Source organism: Phyllostomus hastatus, unplaced genomic scaffold (genome assembly GCF_019186645.2).
Source record: "Phyllostomus hastatus isolate PE091 unplaced genomic scaffold, TTU_PhHast_1.1 phas_scaffold_216, whole genome shotgun sequence".
NCBI classification, from domain to species: Eukaryota; Metazoa; Chordata; class Mammalia; order Chiroptera; family Phyllostomidae; genus Phyllostomus; species Phyllostomus hastatus.
In genome coordinates, this window is record NW_025334018.1 from 7355473 (window position 1) to 7378321 (window position 22849).

Here is a 22849-nt window from a genome sequence, read left to right on the forward strand (position 1 = left end):
ATTTATTTTTTAGAGAGGTGGAAAGGAAGGAGAAAGAGAGGGAGAGAAACATCTATGTCTGAGAGAAACATTGATCAGCAGTCTCTTGCACAGCCTGAACCAGGGACCTGGCCTGCAACCCTGGCACATGCCCCCACCGGGAATTGAACCAGCAACCCTTCAGTTTGCAGGATGACACCCAATCCACTGAGCTATACCAGTCAGGGCAGAAGGAAATGTTTTTGATTGCAAGAACACTTTGTGAGAAATAACACTTCCTGTGGGAAATTAGAAAAATTAAATATGGCATCAAATTAAACTTTTCATTAATGCATAATTAGAAATTGGCCTCATTGCCACATACACACAAAAGTCCTGTGGGGTACCAGTACTCACTGGCTCCAGAGATCAATTTGTGTGTGTGTGTGTGTGTGTGTTTGGTGGGGGCAGAGGGAGGGTGTGGTCCTCTGAAGAGCCAAATAGCTTTAGGGAAAGAGCTCATTGGAAACTCCTGCTTATCCATGCAATTTTTGATTTTGGAAGGGCAAGAGGCATTCTTTCCAGATAAGTCAACGCTCAACAAAAACAAATTAATGGCAATCATGGAGTATAACATGGTAGTGGATAACATGGATTCTGGAGCCAATCCATCTGGATTTGGATCCTTGCTCTAATAAAGCTTGGTGATCCTGAGAAAGTTACTTAACCTTTTGGAATTTTGGTTTCCTCATCTATAAAATGAGGATAATAAATAACAGTCCTATGAGGTAGATGTTGAAATTAAATAAATAAATGAGTGTAGAACACACAAAACAGTGCCTGGCACATGCCATCTGCTATGCAAGTGTTGACTCTTTTTATCCTGTTTAGGTTACTATGTTGCTCATTTCTTTCACCTTTTTTTGCTTGCTGTGGAGCATCTGAAATTCAATGCTGTTTAAAATTTTCATTTAGTGGTGTCCTGGAGCACACTATGTGTCACAGTTGTGCAGCATTGAAAGTTTCTGACATCAACAGTGAAGGGAAGCTAAGAAGGCCTGGAGCCCATAATTCAAAGCTCTGACAACTATTCTGGGTTAAGTTCATTTGGTGCTGGGAATGTGATAGGTATTCCACGTATGATATGATTTGAAGAAAGGATTCCAATTTGAGTTTAGGCTGTGTATACCCCAGAATTTCTGTGTCAGAGAAAGTTTTTAAGATCATTGGTAATAGGATTTCTAGCCATCTGTTTTTATCTCTAACTAGAGATTTTCCTGGTGAAAAATTCACCTAAGGGAGATAGTCTGCATTCCTGGGTCTGGCTAGAGGCAGAGGAGATGTAAGATTTCAATAATACAGAGTCAGTGAGATAAAGTTGTCTTTGACCCATTTCTCCTAAGCTTACTCTGACAAAAGTCCTAGAGTATGGGAGATCAAGATATACTCCTTTACAGTGGCTCTTGTCACTTTATTTTACCATCAGAATTATGTGGTTTGATAAAGAGTTTACAAATAGGTCTCCCTCTACTACTATTTGAATTCTATCAACTTAAAATATTTTATTTATTGATTTTAGAGAGAGAAAAGAAGGGAGGGAAGGAAGAATAGGGAGAGGGGAGAGAGAGAGAGATTTTTGCTACACTTTTTAATACATTCATTAGTTGATTCTTGTATGTGCCCTGACCAGAGATTGGATTGAACCTGAAACCTTGGTGTATCAGGACAACATTCTAATCAACCGAGGTACCCAGCCAGGGCCTGAACTCTATCAACTTTAAAATTCAATGCATTCTTTACCATTTAATAAGCACAACACAAAAACTAGGCCCTATGGGCGTAGAGGGACCACTGATGGAGACAATAAAGCATAAGAACTTTTTAGGAAATTCTGCCTAATTCAGTATGGTGGAATGCACAATACATGAAAGTGAAAGATATAAAATCAGAGAATCTCATCATTGGGAGGAAGCATTAAAAGTCATCTTGTTGTATCAGCCTTCTGATTTTTTTCTGAAAGCCCCTGCTTTAACTGTTTAAGTGGTTTCCTCAGGAGCCTTCAGGGGCTATCCCCTCAGTTCCATTCTTTAAGAGTAGTCTTTACATTGAGCCAGATCTGCCTCCTTAGCACTGCTGTACTTTTAACTTAGGGCCATGTAGCCCAACACATATCTTTTCCATACACCAGATTTTCGGGATTTGAAGATAGGTATCACGTACTTTTTGACTCATTTCTTTATGGTCTTTCTATCACTATAGTCTTTTTCCACTGAAGGGATCCTAGTGTGTCTATATACTTTTTGAAATGTGTCATTCCTCTCTTTTTTGTGGTGCCTTGGGGGCAGTCAGCTGCCTCAGGATGAAGCCGAACATCTCTTTCTCAGCTACTGTCTGCCAGAAACTCATTGAAGTGGACAATGAATGCAAACTTTGGACCGTTTATGAGATGTACGGCCACAGAAGTTGCTGCCGTTGCTCTGGGGAAAGAATGGAAGGGTTACGTGGTTCAAGTCAGTGGTGGGATCAACAAACAAGGTTTCCCCAGGAGGCAGGGTGTCTTGACCCATGGCCATGTCTGCCTGCTACTGAGTAAAGGGAATTCCTGGTACAGATTGAGGAGGACTGAAGAAAGCACAAAACTGTTCAGGCTTGCATTGTGGAGACCAATCTCAGTGTTCTCAACTTGGCCATTGTAAAAATGAAGAAGAAAGATGTTTCTGATCTCACTGCAACTACTGTGCCTCATTGCCGGGGCCCCAAAAGAGCTAGTAGAATCTGCAAACTTTTGCATCTCTAAAAAAGTGATGTCCACCAATATGTTGTAAGAAAGCCCTTAAACAAAGAGGGGCAGCAACCTAAGATCAAAGCACCCGAGATTCAGCATCTTGTTGCTCCACCTGTCATGCAGCACAAACATCGACATGCTGCTCTGAAGAAACAACATACTAAGAAAAAAAGGAAGAGGTTGCAGAATATGCTAAACTTCTGGCTAAGTGAATGAAGGAAGCCAAAGAAAAACGCCAGGAACAGATTGCTGAGAGAAGTGGGCGGTCTTCTCTGAGGGCTTCTACCTCTGAGTCCAGTAAAAAATGAGATTTTCTAAGAGTAATACATAAATAAGAACAGACATCAAATCTTAAAATGAAATGTGGTACCCAATACAGAATATAAGGCCCATGCAAACTCGATTACTCATCTAGATATACTTTTATTGCTTGAGATAAGGCCATAATTAGCCTCAAAAGTCAGGGTAAAGAATTTGAATTTTATTCTTCCAGGCTTGGGGGAACCACTGAAGCACTGTGCAAAGGTAAATGCCCCGAGAGCAGGGGCTGTACCTTACTGTGTAAACCACTGACTCTAACTGGAATGTGAGCTCTAAATGTTGTCTGTCACATTCACAGCATAGCTTGAGGGCCTCTGGCAGGGCTGGTGTAGCTACACGAGTGAATTAACATCTATATCAGAGCCTGCCACATTGTGCATATATAATTTATGCTTATTTAATGCAAGATAAATAATCAAGGTAAGTAGGAAGGTAAGTTATGTTTTAGAACGATGACTGATAACAGTACATAAAAGTTACTGGAGACAAGAAATAACAGCTACCAGAGGGTGGAAAACAAGGAGAAGGAGTTGCAGCAGTCTCACCAAGAAGTAACATACGTAACAATATAAACTAGGATAACAGAGTGTGTAACAAAAAGGAAGGAATGGATATGAGGTTGTGAAAGAGGATTTGACAAGATTTATAAATTAAATAGACATGTAGTGGGAAGAAGAAGAAAGTGATTAAAAAAACCCAGGGCTTATAGTTGGATGGCTGAAAGAAAAATGTTGTCACTCATTGAATAATTTGTTTTAGGACTGGCAGATATTTTAAGGGATGATAGTGAGTTCAGTTTGGGTTTGGTTGGATTTAAAGATATGGCATGCTCAGAACGTAAGCACGTGGGACTGAAGTTTAGGAGTAAAGACGAGCAGAGTCTTTAGAGCTGAGAGTCATGCAAGGATAGGACAGTTGAAGTCATAGGGAGTCAGTGAGATGGCCAGAGGAGAATTAGAAACAAGGGACTGTCTGCCTTTAGGGTGGAGGAAAGAGGTCAAAGAAACGCAGACGGAATAGTTACCAGTAGGAAAACCTCAAGAGTGTAGAGTCATGAAATTGAAGAGATGCGAATATTTTAGGGAGGGGGCTTGCCAACAGCCTCAGATGCTACAGAGAGACGGAAAACCTTCTATATCTGGAAACTGGAAAACATCAAGTCATCTTAGATTCTCCTATTCTTACCTAATTAAATCTGAATTCCTGAACTTGGGATAAAAGGTATCCAGTTTGCTTATTCAAGCTTCTTATTCACAGCCATCAACTTCTAATAAGCTGATTTTGCTCCTATTAGGCTGATATCTTTCCTCTCTCCCTTCTCAAAAAGTAAAACATATTCTTATTGAAAGAAGAAAAACGTGATGTTGTTTTGGTTCCAAGTGTTCCATGCTTGTTCTTTGCTCTTATTTTCATACACAGGGATCAGATTCAGGTTTCATAGGGCCTGAAGCTTATACAAGTTGGTGGGGGGCTCTCTTTAAGAGAAAGAATACAAGATTTTTGAATGCAAAACTACATAAAAAGTTTTACTTTAAAATGGGAAAAAATCACAATAAATTATTGGAGCCTTGGATATTGTTTCCCTTCTTCTGAGACCTCTTAGACAAAATAGGTTTTCTTGACAGGTACTAATGACAGATAAAACAGTAAATCCAAAATTTGTTTTCCAAAGAGAAGACCTGTCCTAGAATTTTTTAAGTAACTCTGAAGATTGTTGTTTTGTTTGAGATGAATAGCAGCCCTACTCAGGACTAGAGTAGGGAAAAGGAGGTTGGGCATCAACCTATTGGTTTAGGTAAAGTTTGGTCCTGCTAAAGTAGGGAACAGAATAACAGCATTTACAAATCCAGCAAGGTCAGTTCGTCTTTTACATAATACTTCCCATAGAGATTGATCACCTCTTCCTTTCCTTGTGTTCTCTTCTTAGATCGCTTTTTTTCCTCCATTTGTAGTATCTTATGTTTCTTAAACAAAACAACTTAAAAAAAGACCCCCCAAATAGGTGGGTCTATATGTATTAAAATACATATTTTTTCTCTTGTGAAAATAAAATTTCACAAACTTTAGTTTGAAGGGAGGGGTGATGATGAAGAAACACAATAATGAAGCTTTCTTGCTATAATGACCAAATTAAAGACATCCTCTAGGCAATAGCACCAACAGAAGTGCTCCCCCACTTGCCTCTAAACAAGACTATGCCTAAGACATCCCCTCTCCATGCAAGTTCCACATTTCAACAACAAAAAAAATCTCTAAGGAAAAAAATAGTTCTTTACTTCCCTCCGGCACTTCCCTAGCATTTCCCAAGCTTGTAGAAATGTGCTATTAAACCTACAAGAATTGTTGGCATTATTCCAGTAAAAACTTCACCAGGAAGGCAATACGGGTTTTATTTACCTTTTGAGAGAATAACATTCAAGGCTGGCTTTTGGCAGAGCAGTCTCCTCCCACTCAAGTCCATCTCTTGGCAGTCTCTCCTTTTCTCATCAACCCCCTCTCACAGAAGGAGAGAGTGGCTGGTAGCTCTCCCCATTCCCTACTCCCACACTGAGAAGCTTCATGAATAGTTCAAGTAAAACAGAATCAAGTTTCAGACACTCCCAGAGTGAGTGAGAAAATGATCCCACTAGATTAAATTGGAACCTAGATCAGTAGAAGAATATTTCCACAACGCTGCCAGGGCTGGGGCAGCCAAGGTTAATAGCCCCAGCGATGCCTTCTAAGTAGGATCCCATGGGTGGTAAAAGGCGGGTCAGCAGCCAGCTTTTGGGCCTATGCAGTGGTTCTCTGGATTGGCAGCATCCTCTGGAAAATTTTTACAAATGCAAATTCTTCTATCTTCATCCCAACCTTAATGAATCTAAAACCAGGTGACTGTGATGTATGTTCAAGTTTGAGAACTATTTGTCAACAAGATGAGTGAAACTCTAAAGCAGGGGGTGTCCAACTTTTTGGCGTTTCTGCGCCACACTGGAAAAAGAAGAGTTGTCTTGGGCCATACGTTAAATATATTGTGACACATAATCACAAAAATAATCTCATAATGTTTTAAGTAAATTCATGGTTTTGTGTTGGGCCACACTCAGAGCCATCCTGGGCTGCATGTGGCCTGCGGGCCCCAGGTTGGACAACCCTGCAAATTTCCCTTTTTTCTCAAAAAGAATTTACTTAGGACATTTGGATCAGAAAAGTCAAAATGATTTCACTTAGCTTTAGTTATTATACACATTTATATACACACATGAAAGTCTGTCTGGAAAAATCTCAGCCATTGTTAATAGAGGGAGAACAGTTTGTGTGACATCGATGTAACGTGGCAGCCAAGGGGAGTGGACTGGCATGCGCATGTGTGAACAATGGCAACTTCACTGTCCTACTCGGTGGGGGCAGTAGACACCCTTGAGTGGGCACGTGTATTGTGTGGGTGTCACATTCAAAATGACTCAGCAAGTAGAGCAACAAATCTTCATCAAATTTTACATTAAGCTTGAACATTCCTCTGTAGAAGCTATTTGGATGATTCAGAAGGCCACAGCTATGGGCACTGGAGAGTGGCAGCTTCGTCAAATTAAAAAAAACAAAATTATACCATTTGTTTTTTATTATAAATGTAATATAATGACATATCACATTCAAACATTTCAGAAATACATACCAACAGACAGAAATCTTCTATTAATCCCACTCTTCAGAAATACACTGATAACAGTTTGGTGGATTTCTCCAGCTTTCATTTCTATATTTATTATAATTATTATTAATATCATTTATAAAATAATACTTATGTTATGCTTTTTACATTTAATACTATATCTTGAACATCTTTCCATTTTAATACATATAGACCCACCTATTTTTTTTAAATCCTCACCTGAGGACATTTTTTCATTGCTTTTAGAAACAGAGGAAGGGAAAGAGAGAAACATCAATTGGTTGCTTTCCCTATGTGCCCAAACCTGGATCAAACCTGCAACCTAGGGACATGCCCTGACCAGGAATTGACCCTGAAACCTTTTGGTTACAGGGCAATGCTCCAACCAACTGAGCCACACTGGCCAGGGTGTAGGTCCACTTAATTTTTTTAATGGCTGCTGTGTATTCAATACTTCCTTACATAGATACTCCGTAGTCCATTCTCTTTATTAGTGGGTGTTTGGGTTGTTTCAAATTTCTTATTATTATATCAGTGGATACCATCTTACATATTTCTCGGAGAACTTGTGGAAATGTTTTTGTGGGCTAAATTCCTCAAAATACTAAAAATATAAATGCTGGGTGGTATCTAGGATTTTAATAGGTATTGCCAAATTACACAGTAAAAAGGTAATAACAATGTATACTCCCTTCAAATAGGTATGAGAGTGCCTGTTTTTTTCCCAGTGCCACCAGTATAGGTAGGTTCCTTTCAATCTCTGAAATATTCATCAGTTAATAGGCAAAAAATAATATCTCAGTTTTTAAAAAACTGCATTTCACCCTGGCTAGTGTGGCTCAGTGGATAGAGTGCCTGCCTTTGAACTTAAAGGTTGCTGGTTCGATTCCCAGTCAGGGCACATGCCTGGGTTACAGTCCAGGTCATTCATTTGGGGATGTGCAAGAGGCAACCCATCAATCTCACACATAGATGTTGCTCCGCTTTTCTTTCTCCTTCCCTTCCCCTCTCTCTAAAAATACATAAATAAATACATACATACATAAATAAATAAATATAAAAAAACTGCACTTCCCTAATTACTATGGTTTTGAAATTTTTGTACATCTTTTGCAGATTTTCTGTACCTATTCTTCCTGTTCTTTAATTGGGCTATTCATCATACACACACACACACACACACACACACACACACACACACACCCCCCTAATAACTTTTGTGATACAAGTTGCTCCTGCTTCTAATCCTGTGCCACTCCCACTCCTCTCACTTTTGAGTCTGCTCTCTATTGACATTGGCTTTCAAAATTCAGCCTGTCTTCTCAGCTCCAATAACCTTCTTCTGGCTCCTGTTTCTCTGACTAGTCTCATCCCCTTCCACACACCTATAAATTGTGCTCCTGCAGCTCTAGAATCTTCCATCCCAAGATACTGATCTAATTTGTCAATCAGTTCTCCAATTCTGCACAGACTGCTCTGTTCACTCTCTTTCCTCAGGCTTCTGAGTGAGTATTGGCAGAGAAAGTAATAACAACGCTCCACAATTTCATGAAAATTTAGGCTTTTTCACTTGGGGTTCTCAGAGCATTTGACAATCTTTTTATTCATACCTTTTTATTCCTGTACTTCCCAACCAGTTGCCTACAGCCGTACAGCTATATCCAACACCATTTCTACCTCTTAACCCTCAGTGGAAGTTCCACCTATTATTTCTCTTTGATGATCAGAGCCATTGCACAAGTGTTGTCAGTTTCTCTTCTTCCACTTCAAAATGTCTGCGCTTTTGCCCTGGCCAGGTGGCTCAGTTGTTTGGAGCATTGTCCTGTACACCAGAAGATTGTGGGTTTGATCCTGACTGGGGAAACATACCTAGGTTGTGGGTTTGATTCCCAGGGCCGATAAGGGAGATGACCAATTGATGCTTCTCTCACATCGATGTTTCTCTCTTTCTCTCTCCCCTTTCCTCTCTCTCTCTCTAATATCAATGAACATATCCTCTGGTAAAGAGTAAACAAACAAACAAACAAACAAAAAACGACAAAATGTCGCACTTTTTTCAGTAAAAGGATGCCTTGGTTTTTCTGAGACTAACACTTCTACACACAGCCCTAACTTATCTCCTTGTCTTCCCTAGGACCAGTCTTGCTTTCTTGAACACATGTATTTTCTTGCATTTTTAATTTGCCCCTTTCCACAAGCTAGGTCTATAGACACATTTTTTAAAAATTCCCACCTCTACCTTATCTCCCACCCCAGCTACCTCTTGATTACTTACTCTTCATTGCCACACTTCTTGAGAAAGTGGTGTATGCTAACTACCTGGCTCTATTTTCTTTCTATTCACATCTCACTGAAACTATGGTTCCCACTCCCTCTAGTCTCCTCAGATTTGTTCATCCCCTTCTCTGAACATATGGTGCTGTTGCCCAACCTCTTCTACCTTAAAACTCCTTAAAAACTGCCCTACTCTTTTCAGGTTGCTTCTTCCTTCTTCCATAATCCGAAACAAGTATTTTTTTGAGACGTCCTTTGTGTCCTTTTTCTTATTTCCTTTATCTTTGTTGCTGTCGTTCTCTGCAGCCACCAGTCTCTTGCAGTTGATGCACAAGTTGAGGTGTAGGTCCCACCTCTTCTCTTGGCCGGACGCCCTATGACTTTGTATGCTTAATAAGCATTTTTATCTGGCTGTCCCACCAACCGGTCCATCAACTGAACTGCAACTGAACACATCTGAACTTCCGGTTAGCACCCATCTCTGTTATTGGTATCACCCAAAAGCCTTCTTTGCTATCACAGCTTTCTTTCATTCCACATACAATTACATGGCAGACCTTGTTGGTATACTGTCACAAAAGCATCGACGGCAGTCATTTCCTTTTTAGTTTTATTGACGTAGGTCAAGTCTTTGAAATTCCTCCCTTGGGTTTTTGCTAACCCAAGTGGATTTCCTGCTTCTAGTTTCTCACTTTCCCAAAATAGCATGGATCAGTGTTCCTGAAAATTTTTTTAAAAAGATTTTATTTATTTATTCTTAGACAGAGGGGAAGGGATGGAGAAAGAGAGAGAGAAAGAAACATTAATGTGTGGTTGCCTCATGTGCACCACCAACTGGGGACCTGGCCCACAACCCAGGAATGTGCCCTGGCTGGGAATCAAACCAGTGACCCTTTGGTTCATAGGCCAGTACTCTATCCATTGAGCCACACCAGCCAGGGCTATGTTCCTGAAAATTTTAACTGCTGTAGGGTTTCCAGATAAAAGACAAATATTTTTTTTAGTATAAATATGTCCTATGCAATATCTGGAACTTACTTAAACAAAAAATTATTTGTTGTTCTTCTGAAGTTCCAATTGATTGGTCAGCCTGTATTTTCACTTGCCAAATCTGGCACCTCTATCTGGAGACACTTACTATCAATACAACTGGTGCATCTGCAGACAACCATTTCAAGTAATTAAAAAACCTGGCTTACCATAATGATTAAGGTAACAGAAATGCTTGTAATAGTTTAAAAATTAATAGTAGTAATAGTAACTGTTTAATGTTGGTAGGCTGAAAACATGTGCTCTAGGTCAGTCTTCACATTTGACTTCTTAGTTTTTATTTCTACTAAAATCAGAAAATCTGAATTTACCATGATTTTGTCAGATATCACAATGAGTGTGTGATGGTTACAAGATAATTCTGAATACAGTAGACTCCTGCCCCCTTATCCATGGGGCATATGTCATACGTTTCAAGACCCCCAGTGGATGCCTAAAACCACAGATGGTACCAAGCTATCTATCCATCTCCATATATATCTATCTTTATCTATATATCTATATATATTCCTATCCATATGTACCTATGATAAAGTTTAATTTATAAATTAGACATAGTAACAGATTACCAACAGTAACTAATAATAAAATAGGACAATTCTAACAAGATATTGTAAGAAAAGTTATACAATCTCTCAAAATACCCTATTATACTAGACTCACCATTGTTCTTGTGATGATATGAGATGATGCAATGCTTATATGATAAAATGAGATGGAATTTTTCATTTAATATTTTCAGACTGAGTTTGACCATAGGTAGATGGAACCGTGAAAAGTGAAAACACAGTTAAGGAGAAAGTACCTTAGTTGGATCTAACATGGACCTAGTATCATGGAGAGGTTCTAATTAAAGACAGCTTTCAGCAATTTGTTCAGACCCTTAGTAGAAGAGTATGTAGCAACCTCAAAAGTTCAATGTTGCATTCAACTTGGGAGAGAGTAGGAATTGTATTCAGTTGTATGGCTTAGATTCAGTCCTGAAAAGCATTTTTTTCCCAATTCAGTTACAATATTTGGATGTGTTTTAAAATATGTCTAATAATGTGTCATTCATTTTTTCTCTGATGAAGACAAAATTTATGGTGTACTGGGAAATAATAAACTTTTGGCAGTTAAGGCATTTCCATAAAAGCCTGGTTTTCTTAGAAAATCCCCATACCTTGTCCTTAAGATTAAAAATCATGTCACTTAGAACTATAAGTGATAAGTTCAGGTTTCTAAAAACAATATATTGCTTAGATAAGCCATTTGAACAAGCCTACTTGAAAACATAATTTTTAAATATTATCTTTATAGTAAAGAAGGGATGTTTACTCCAGCCCTTATTAAAAAACCTGTGAGAGCACCTTCCCCATTACTGGTTTCCATGCCTCACTGTGGAAAAAGTAGTCTTCCAACATTTACTTATTTAAAAAATATTTTGTTTTTAAAAATATATTTTATTGATTATGCTATTAGAGTTGTCCCAATTTTTCCCCTTTGCCCCCCTCCACTCAGTAACCCCCTTCCCTCCAGCAATACCCACCCCCTTACTTCATGTCCATGGGTCGTACATATATGTTTTTTGTCTTCTTCATTGCCTATACTATTCTTAACCTCCCCTTGTCTATTTTGTACCTACTGTTTTTGCTTCTTAATCTCCATACCTTTCCCCCCATTCTCCCCCTCCCCCTCCAGCTGATAACCCTCCATATAACCTCTACATTTATGAATCTGTTCCTGTTCTGGTTGTTTGCTTAGTTTTTTTTTTTTTTAATTCAGTTGTTGGTAGTTGTGATTTGTTGCCATTTTAATGGTCCTAGTTTTGATCTTCTTTTTTTTAAACAAGTCCTTTTAACATTTCATGGAATCATGGCTCAGTGATGATGAACTCTTTTAGCTTTACCTTGTCTGGAAAGCATTGTATCTGCCCTTCCATTCTAAATGATAGCTTTGCTGGATAGAATGATCTAGGTTGTAGGTCCTTGTGTTTCATCACTTGGAATGCTGCTTACTGCAAGTCCCTTCTTGCCTGCAAAGTTTCTTTTGAGAAATCAGCTGACAGTCTTATGGGAACTACTTTGCAGGTAACTCTCTGCTTTTCTCTTGTTGCTTTTAAGATTCCCTCGTTATCTTTAAACTTTGGCATTTTAATTATGATGTGTCTTGGTGTGGTCTTCTTTGGGTCCAACTTTAGATAGAGTTTACCAACTTGTTTTGGACTCTCTGTGCTTCCTGGACTTGTGTCTATTTCCTTTGCCAAATTAGGGTAGTTTTCTTTCATTATTTTTTCAGATAAATTTTCAATTTCTTGCTCTTCCTTTTCTCCTTCTGGCATCCCTATGACTCAGATGTTGGTATGTTTGGCAATGTCCCAGAGGCTTCTTATACTATCCTTGTTTTTTTGAATTCTTGTTTCTTCCTGTTGTTCTGGTTGAATGCTTATTTCTTCCTTATGTTCCAAATCATTGATTTGAACCCTGGCTTCCTTCCTTTCAATGTTGGTTCCCTGTAGATTTTTCTTTATTTCACTTAATGTATCCTTCATTTCTTTCTTTGTGTTGTTGCCTTACTCAGTGAGTTCCTGGAGCATCTCGATCACCAGTGTTTTGATCTCTGCATCTGATGGGTTGGTTATCTTCGATTTGTTTAGTTCTTTCTCTGGGGTTTTGTGCTGTTCTTTCATTTGCGCCATGCTTCTTTGTGTCCTCAACTTGGCAGCCTCCCTGTGTTTGTTTCTGTGTATTAGGTAGAGCTGCTTTGACTTCCTGTCTTAGAAAAGGCACCTGTATATTATGTGGAATGGAGACTTAGGTAATTGCCAGGATGGGGCAACCCAGCTTCACTGCTTTGTGCCTCTGTGTGGGGGGAGAGGGCTGAGAGAGGGAACAGTGCCACTGCCTGGCTTCTGGAGGTTTGCCTGGCATGTGCCCCATTTCCAGTCATTTCACCCATTCCCTATATGTGACTGGTGCCCTTCCAGCTATTGCCCTTATGGTGAATCCCAGAGTGAGTGGGTCTGTGTACATTCTAAGGCCATGCGGACCCTTTAATCAAACTCTCCTGAAAATCTGGTAGTATCTTGCACTGCCCAAACCCTCACTGATTTTTACGGCCAGAAGTTACGGGAATTTATGTTCCTGGTGCTGGAACCCTAGTCTGTGCGGTCTGTCCTGGAGCTGGGACTGCTTGCTGCCAAGGTATTCCCCCAATTTTTATCCACCACACGTGAATGTGGGACTGCTTGTTCCACGGCTGCTGCCACCTCTCTGTACCATACCATGTCTCCTTGCCTCTCCGCCTGTATCCAAGTCTCTGTCCCTCCTGCCTGTCTGGATGACTGTGGCTTCTTTATATCCTTGGTTGTAGGACTTCCATACAGTTTGATTATCTGACAGTTCTGGGTGTTGTTTTGAGGTTTAGTTAAAACTCTCTCTGTGGTTGCATGAGGAGGGGAGGTTTGTCTACATAGGTTTACATCTTGACTGGAATTTGCTTATTTCTTTTAAATGATTATGCTTACTGGCTGCTATTTTATTATATTTACAGTTAATACTATTTTGTTCTATGTTCCATGTGAATTTGGAGAAGTATTGTTTGACTATCAACTGTTCTGTGAATAAAACAGAAAGTGGACTGACATTTTATTTATTGTGGAAATGACGTGCTTTCTACATCCAAAGTTACAAATCCATGTTTTGATTCCAAGATACTTTTTTCAGATTTTCTTATACTTCACAAAATAATTATTTTTTAAACATTTTTTCTCTAAATGAAAACATTTCCTTCTGTAATTTGAATTTTTAAATGATATACCAAGTAGGAAGTTTTTTGGTATTTTTATTTTTGCCCTGCATATATGCGCTGAAATGATTCATAGTACTTCATCAGTGGTGCCCACTTGTAAGGTTAAGTACATCTGTTAGCAAGTACAGGGCTAATATTGTCTTTTCATATTGAATACCATGAGTATTTGTGTGATATTTAGTAAGGGATTTTTACCAATAACTTGTTATACTTTCTCTAAGCAAAACATTTTATTAACTTTCTAGCTAGTTGTATAATCATCTCTGAAACAAAATGATGTTTACCAATTTTTTAAAGTGAAGGATGTAAGTTGGATCTTTTTATCCACAAGTTCATCCATTTCATGGTGGAAAGCATTATTTTGCATTTACTCTAGAAGAATACATTTTACATGGCAATGAATTTATCCTATGTGGTTCAAAAATGACTTGAAAGCTTTGATGGCTTTTCAAGTAACTGAAAAAATTCCCTAATAGTCAAGTTGTAGTGGGTAAGAGACAAAAGGGTTGCAGCTTAGTAAAATCCAATTTTTAGGTATTCATAGTTGTGCTTTCTATTTATATTTTATTTTCTTGCTGCTAGGATGAACTTCCCACTAAAAGGCACATAGTAATTCACGTACTGTATCTGCACTGCAATCTTCTTCAATAGCTATCTATCTTTACTACATAACTTTGAATTCAAATAATGTACTTGTTACTATTCCCCCCTACTTCTTATGCTTCAAAGTATTTCTGAGTGGATAATTTTTCTCCTTTTGATAAATTGGAAATACAACACAACAAAATGGTAACAGTGAAAAATTTATTTTTAGCAAATGTAAGCCATAACAGGCAAATTATGTTAAAATACTCTGCTGAGAATTTTTAACAAATGTATGTAACAAAATGCAAATTATGTTAAAATACCTCTGCTGAGGTAAACTGTACTGAAAACTAAAAAGAAATCAATGTAATCTTTGTAGTACACATACAATCCATAAGAATGCAAAGATGCTCCATAGCATAATGAGATTTGTTAAAATTCTAATTAAATTTACATTAAACAGTTTATGAAAGACATGTGGGAAGATACTACCTCCTAGTGCTAAAACAGGGGGATGGGTGGAACATGTTCCTAGAGTCACACTACTTCGGTTTGCCTCCCACACCATTCACTACTTCCTAGCTGGTTATCTCTTGCTTAACCTCTTTGCTTCTGTTTATCCGCAAAATGGAAATCATACAGTAATAGAATAGACCTTACAGCCTTGCTGTGAGGTTTAAGTGAGTAAGTACATATAAAGCAGTTTTAGACAGTGTCTGGCCCGAAGTTCTCAATGCTTATTAGAAAATAAATCTGTGAAGCCCTCATTTTATCACTTTCCTACTAAAAACCCATCACTATATCCCTCTCTATGACCAAAAAAAGTTATCCTATTCAGCCGCGATACCTTTGTGTCTCCTGTTTCTCCCTTACTAGACCGTTAGCGCCCAGATCCTCTTGACTACCAGTTCCATAGCAGACATTCAAAAAATTATCTAACTCCCTCCATCAAAGTCCTTAAAAGAGAAAAACTATAGAAAGTATTACAAATCACCACATGAAGTTTAAGTACTAGATGACCTAACGAGAATTTTATGAAACCGATCGTCTGCCGAGTGGCCAACCGGCCGAATCCACCACCAAGCAAAGCTTTTTAGTAAAATTGTTTTTCACTGACGTTTCTCATCACTGACCTCTGACACCCAGGAGGTGGGATTAGGAAGACAGCTGACATCTTCCTAGCCGTCCCTATTCCACTGGACCGGCTGGCTCAGTGGCCAGTCCTGCCTGTGGTCGATTTGGCATTTCCATTGGTCAGTTTCCTTGAGGAGGCGGGCCATGAGTATGACTCCGTCCCCTGTGTGGGCGGGGTCTCTTCGCCGTGGGTCTGGGAGTTGTTGCGGCCGCCATCTTGGATTCCGCGGTAGCGGTGGTGGCAGTAGGGCACCGTGTCTGGGGAGTGGCTCTCCCCTCCCGCTACCCCCGGGTTCGGTGGCAGCAGCTCCTCCCATTGGGGGGGTGGTGGGACGGCGGTGGCACTTACGGCTATGGCGGCAACTACTGCTAAACCTGGTGAGGAGACGGAGTGGGGCTCCTCTAAAGGAGGAGGGACTGAAGGGTTTGGCAACTGGGGTGCACCCATGGTTGAGGTGCTGTAGTTGGAACTGAGGGCGTGGGGACTCTAGGGGCGGCGGGGGGTGGTGGGGGAGGGGATTGGCCAGGGGAGGGGCCTGACCCTGGGGACCTGGGGAGACCGGAGGTGGGGAGGGAGCCTGCGGGCCGGAGTTAGGGGTTCTGTGCCCTGAGTTCTGGTGGAGCTGGTGGCATTCTGGTGTTCGATGTGGTCCTCTTTCAACCCTCTGCCTGCTGGAGCTGCTTGACGCCGAATAACTGAGCAAAGTGGCCCGGTTTACTTTAAAAGTAGTTTTGGACTTATAAACACTGAACCACGTTGCTGTTTATCTGAGGTGGTACTACCAAACGTTTAAAACTTTAGATTTTAATTCAAATTAAAAAATATTTTAATATATTTTCACAGTTCCTCTAGGCAGTGCCCCTTTCCCCCCGGGGGCTATGCTTTGAAACTGGCGTTTAAGTATTAAGAGGTGCCTCTTAGTGTCATTAGTTGCTGAGGTCCGAGGTTTGTGAAATGGTTAAGGTCCTGGGCAGCTCTTCACACAGCAAGCACCCAGAGCTGCACGTTTAAATACTGTTAAGTGTGGATTGAGGCATTTTCCATTTTTAAACAAAAGTTCGGTTTCATGCTGTTTCTCAATGAACATTTCTTCAAAAGTGAAGTGGGGGGCGGTTGGACATTAAAAAGAACTCTAACCAGTCATGTCTTAAGAGATGGAAGAAAATAATTCTCTTGCAAAATAAAATCTCTTCTTAGAAGTCCCTGTCTTTCATAGACTTTGTTTTTAAAGAGTTGGGCATGAATTTCTTGAAAATAAAGCGGTGGAAGAGATTCAATGCTGTTCCCACGTTGCAGTTTAAATTGGATTCTTTTAGTGTTTCTGAAGTCAGTATTATTTTGCAATATCCAGGTTTTGCTCTTAAAGTTGAATCACTGTGAAATTTACTGGGTTTCCTACCACATTTCTGGGAACAACTATTTAAAGAAGTTAATGTGTCACATGTCAGCACCATATTTTTAAATCTTTTAAGATTTTTTTTTTGAGGAAAAGAGATAAAAAGCTAAAATTCCATTGCAGGAAGTGCTAAGTGATGGAATCTAATCAGAAAGAAACTATTATTATGGTCTTGTAAATAAAATAACCTAATTCCTAACTGGGGAGTAAATAAACAAGACCTTAAACTGATAACACATTGCAAAATTCTTATATAACCCTAGTCAAGTTGCAAAGCATTTCTGTTATTAAGGGGTGGCCTGAGTAAACAAGTTTAGTACATATGTCAAAGCTTTTTCCCCAGTAGTGTGGGTGGGGTTGCTTTATTTTGTTTTGTTTTTTTAAACAACAGTAATAACTAGAATGACAGGCTCTTGACCACATTTTCGTTAGCTGATAAATATCAGCTAAAATCTGTAAGCAGAAAATACCATATATTTGTGCAGAATCCTTGCTGATGAAACAGCTGATTTTATTGAGCTGTGTCAGTCTACTTTTGCAATTTCTAAATTTCTTTTTTGATGTTGAAAACTTCCAACTCTTCTAAGTTATTGATCCCATGTTCAATGTATTATAATTAAATTAGAAAATCTATTTTCCTTCTTCATTTCTTTTGTCTCTTTATATCAACAGAAATATAGATACATTGTGGACTTTTAGTAGTCTGTTGCATTTGGGAAATGAGGACCATGAATGGAGGGACACAGGGTGAAAATGTACTGTGCTCAGTGAAAAAAAGTAAATAGTTTTCAGGTTAAAATTGTTTGTTGCATGGTCAAACGTTTCCTTAGAGCCATTTTGGGGACCTTCAACATTGTAGTTTTTTTATGTTTGTTTTGTTTTTTGTTTTTTTAGTTTTTTCCACTTTTTTTTTGGTGGTAGTTAAGTTTCCCTACTGTTCATGTTTTATCTTTACATATGTCTGCAAAAGATTTTTGTAATAATTATTTAACTGTTCTCTCTAAGTTTCATTTAAGATAATCCTTCTCATGAATAACAATGTTTGATCATTTTAATTGTACTTAGAGTATGATTTAGGGACTGTTGGTGGCCCTTTAGTGTATTGCAGGGGACCTGGTTCCTTTGCATTTTCACTGTCTTAATATAGTGTTGGATCAAGAAAGAGAAACAGTTTATACTCTGTGCTTTCTAAGAGTTGTGATGAAGTAAAAGTTCTAATGTGATGATGGCTTTTTCTGCATGAATTGATAATTCTTTATATTCTATTATTTTTTACTAATTCTGCTTACCATCAGCAAATAGGAGGGGGTGGGTCCATGAAATCTTAGGTTCTATCTTTCTTGTCTGTAGAATACTAACAATTTTGAGGAACACTTAAAGTTGCATGTGTGATTTGTAATGCTTTGGGTAAGGTGCTAGTAGGGAAGAGAATAGGTCTTTGATTTATAATTCATTATTCAAACTTGTGAATGAGTTTGTAAGAGTATAGGTTTTTCCTCCCTTGATTGTGGTACTGTATTGTGAGATCTCTTTTTGGGCTATTTATTGTGAATGGAGAATGTGGTAGAAGGCAAAGAAAGGAACACTGGGTTTGCAAGGCTGATATTTAGGAAAAATATTCCTTTTCACATAGTTTTCACCTATATAAATTATAGTTTTAAAAACACCAATTAACAAAATGTTTACCCATTGCCTTTACTTACCTTTTCTCAGATATAGGAAAATAGGAATTTATGCAGTGTAAAATTAAGATGCTAAGATACTTTTTTATTATGTTCTATTGCAAAAAACTTTTTAAAAAGTTTTTATTTTTAACAAATTTAACAATTGGACTACAATTAATAGTTTTGAAAAAGAACCTTAATTTGTATACTTTTTATTCTATTAGATTTGTGGCATCAATATGAATTTCGCCATTTTCTTGGTAATTAAGAAGCAAATGCTTCTGCTTTCTTGGGACTCTAGTTTTCTTATTGTTTTGAAATAATAGTCTCTCAGTCTAGTTTTTTTGTATTCTAGCCCCCACCCCTCTACTTAATCCAAAAGATGAGACTAATATGTTGTTTTATTGTCATTTTGTGAAAGCTTTTTGTGGTTCTCTGCTGTGGATGATTATCTTCTAAGGCAATAACAATAGGAATTTCCACAGTAGTTGATCTTCAAAGACTAAATTGTAACACTCACGGAAATGAAACCCTTTTAAAAATTATTTTACTTTGGCCATGATATCTTGGGGCTATTTAATTCCAAAACTGGTAAAATTTGAACTAAGCTTTTTTATATTTTCACCTTTAAAAGAGATTTCTAGTTGAATAATCTTTCACATACTGTTTTTTTATGTGCTGACCAATATTTTCTTCAAATATGTTTTCCTTCTTAACTTTTCTGTATCTTCCACGATAATCACAGTTTTGGGCTGTTTCATGTATTTATCTGGTTAGCACATCTTTTCTGTAAAAAATATTTTTAAATGCATGAAGGTATTTAAACATAACCATATAAAATATATATTTAAAATAGATATATTTAAACATTTAAATATCTATTTGTTTTAAGGTATTTTAATCACATTATCATGCATATATTTAATGACTTAGTTTTACATTATTTGTTACAAACCGCAGTCCTCCATTCTCTTCTCTCAGGTTCCTTCTTCCGAGTGACAACCATTTTTATATCTTTTTAACAAAGGTTTGTTTTTGTTTATTTTATTTATTTTTTATTTTTAAATTGTTTATCCTCCAGGACATGCTTTTGGATTTTAGAGAGAGGAAAAGGGAGGGAGAGAAACATCGGTATCAGAGAGATATATTGATTGGTTGCCTCTTGTAGGCTCCCCAACTGGGGACCGAACCTGCAATACAGGTGTGTATCCTGACCTGGAATTGAACCCTTAACCTTAACCTTTGGTTTGCAGAACGACAACATTCTGTAGTCCAGTGGTCCAGGGCATGTTTTTGTTTAAATAAAATGTCCCTGAGGTAAAAGGCACTGGTTTTCAAATTAAAGGGACTAGACCACTGAGTGAAAACACAGCCACATCAAGGCACATTATCATGAAATTGCAGCATTAGATACAAAGAGTGTATAAGCTTCAGAGAGAAAAAAAATTGGTCATTTCAAAAGAATCAGGAATCCTCTTGGTCTTGCTTAGTGGTCACACAGGAAAGTAGAATACAGTGAAGCAATGCCTTCAAAATTCTGAGGCAAAATAACTTCCAACTTAGAATTCTGTATCTAGGCAAACTATCAGCAAAATAGACAAAAGATATTTTCATGCATCTCCCTTATACTCTTTTTTTAGAAACTCATTAGAGGATATGTGTGCTTCACCAGTAGGAGAGAATAAACCAAGAAAGAAGAAACAGTGCAGGGAAGAGGCAGTACCGTAGGAGAAAACTGAAGCATCTATTTTGCATACATTGCAGTTAAGTTTCCCAGTTTTCAGTTTGGACCCTCACTTTCAGTTTTGCCTGGAGTTCTCCAGACTAGGGGACCTCTGGCTTACATTCTCCAGATAATAAAGCAGTCTTTTGACAGGGCGAAGGAAGGGCAGTTTCTCTGCTAAGAGGAACTAGGGAGAGGATCTGGAAATCCACCTGCTAATTAAACAGATGTTGAACCAATCCTTTTAATTTTTGACTTTCATTCATCCTGCCTCTCCCTCCCCCAATCAGTCACCAGTTCTTAAGACTTTGGAGGATTCCAGATATACATTGGGTTGGTTTTCTGCTCTTTTCCTTGATGGCTTAGGATTTAGTTTGTGTGGGTCTACCAAGGCAGTGTTCCCAGTTTCCAAAAATGTATTGTTCTTTTCTTCCTTCCATTTTTTAAAAATCAGGAAGTTTTAAAAAAATTATTTATTTATTTATTTATTTATTTATTTATTTATTTATTTATTTTTAGAGAGAGGGGAAGGGAAGGAGAAAGAGAGGGAGAGAAATATCAATGTGTGATTGCCCCTCGAGTACCTCCTCCTGGTGACCTGGCCTAAAACCCTGGCATGTGCCTTGACTGGGAATTGAACTAGAGACCCTTTGGTTCACAGGCCCACACTCAATCCACTGAGCTACACCAGCCAGGGATCTTCCTTCTGTTCACTTTTCCATCCATGTGGTTCTGTATTTTATATAAAATTGTTTGCTCCTTTATATATATTTTGGGAGTGAGGAAGAAAGTGAAAGTAGATGTATATATACATTTAACCCACCATCCCTATTCAGAAGCTGCATATTTTACCATTTTAGAGATTGCTTTACTTTTTCATCCTGCTAGCATACTAATTTGGGCCTTTATCACCTCATTTTTTTGATTAGCCTAATTCATCTCCCTGATTCTATTACTTTAAACTTTAAATCTGCCAGATTAATCTTTTAATTTACGTTTTCTTTTTGTTGCTCTGATTTAACAGTATATTTTTGTTTCTCAGTTGTTTAATTAAATCTAAGATTTTATGTTGGCATGTCAAGCCCTCTCACAGTTGGGTAACACTTGACATTTTTTTCTCCCAAATATAGATTCCTCTATATAAGCCTGTTTCTCTACAGCTCATCACAGCTATTTTCATACCTCTCTTAAAGATTTGCTCATGTCTTTTTGTCTATGTGAATGCCTCCTTTACTTTTTTTGAGGCCCCACTGTTGGACCTGCCTTTTTGAAACTTTTTGAGTAGCTGCCTGCCTGTCTTGTTTCTTTTGGTTTTCCCTTCCTACTGAGGACTTTCTCTGTGCTAGGGACTATGCCAGACCTTAATTTAAACCATGTCAGAGTCATTTTCTTTCTCTAAATTCTTGTAACTCTTAGATCCTATGTAAACCTATTACTAAAAGTATGAACTTTATTTTATATGGGAAAACTCTACTTTTTCTTAGGAAAGTTATATAAGTTAACTATTTTAAATTTACAGGATGAAATAGAATAAGTTATTGGCAATAACACATAAAATATATTCAATCTGGCCCTGGCTGGTGTGGCTTAGTGGATTGAGTGCCAGCCTGTGAACCAAAGGGTCGCCGGTTAGATTCCCAGTCAGGGCACATGCCTGGGTTGCAGGCCAGGTCCATCTGCCCTGACTGGTGTAGCTCAGTTGGTTGGGCATCGTGCTGCAAAGCAAAAGGTTGCTGGTTCTATTCCCAGTCAGGTACACGCCTGGGTTGCAGGTTCGATCCATGTTTCTCTCTCACATTGATCCATTGATATTCTTCTCCCTTTCTCTCCCAGCCTTCTCCTCTCTCTAAAAGTAAATAAAATCCAAAAAAGATATAATCTTAATAGCAATAGAGAAGTGCACATTAAATCAACAGTGATAATCATTTTATACCTAAAAAATTAGTAAAAATTTGAAGGATTGCCCTGACAAGTGTGGCTCAGTTGGTTGAGTGTCATCCTGCAAAGCTATAGGTCTCCAGTTCAATTCCCGGTCGGGGCACATGCCTGGGTTTCAGGCTGTCCCTCTTGGGGCATGTGCAAGAGGCAACAGATCACTGATTCTCTCTCACATATCAATGTTTCTCCCACTCTTTCTCCCTCCATATTCCTCTCTGTAAAAATAAATAAATAAAATTTAAAAAAACTATTCGAAAGATTACCAAAACCCAGTACTGGTGGAGGTATGGATAATTTGATACTGGTGATGCTTTTAATTGGTATAACTTTTTTGGCAGGTAATGGACAAAGTTTTAAATGTGCTCCCTTAGACTCAGCCAGTCATTCAGAAATTTGTTAATATGGAAATACTACTGGCACCTGTGCATAAAGATATACAGGGAGAGCCCTGGCTGGCGTAGCTCAGTGGATTGAGCGCAGACTACAAACCAAAGTGTCGCAGGTTTGGTTCCCAGTCAGGATACATTTCTGGGTTGCAGGCCATGACCCCCAGCAACCGCACATTGATGTTTCTCTCTC

The 22849-nt window shown here is 38.5% G+C and overlaps 2 protein-coding genes across 6 annotated transcripts in view; one reads left to right on the forward strand and one right to left on the reverse strand.

The window, feature by feature from the left end:
* CTXND2 (cortexin domain containing 2) overlaps positions 1–15592 on the reverse strand; it is a 29733-nt gene extending 14141 nt beyond the window's left edge. Inside the window, exon 1 of one of the 2 annotated variants that reach the window (XM_045817211.1) lies at positions 15532–15592. The gene's annotated coding sequence lies outside the window, so the exon portion shown is untranslated. Of the gene's footprint in view, positions 1–5461; positions 5596–15531 lie in introns of those variants that run through there. The other variant, XM_045817209.1, reaches the window with a different exon arrangement.
* Positions 15593–15749: 157 nt separating this feature from the next.
* Positions 15750–22849, forward strand: part of ARNT (aryl hydrocarbon receptor nuclear translocator) — a 57581-nt gene continuing 50481 nt past the window's right edge. For all 4 annotated transcript variants that reach the window (XM_045816735.1, XM_045816736.1, XM_045816737.1 and 1 more), the window contains exon 1: positions 15750–15926. In XM_045816735.1, the coding sequence (XP_045672691.1) occupies positions 15902–15926 (25 nt within the window). In that variant the 5' untranslated portion in view covers positions 15750–15901. The remainder of the gene's footprint in view (positions 15927–22849) is intronic.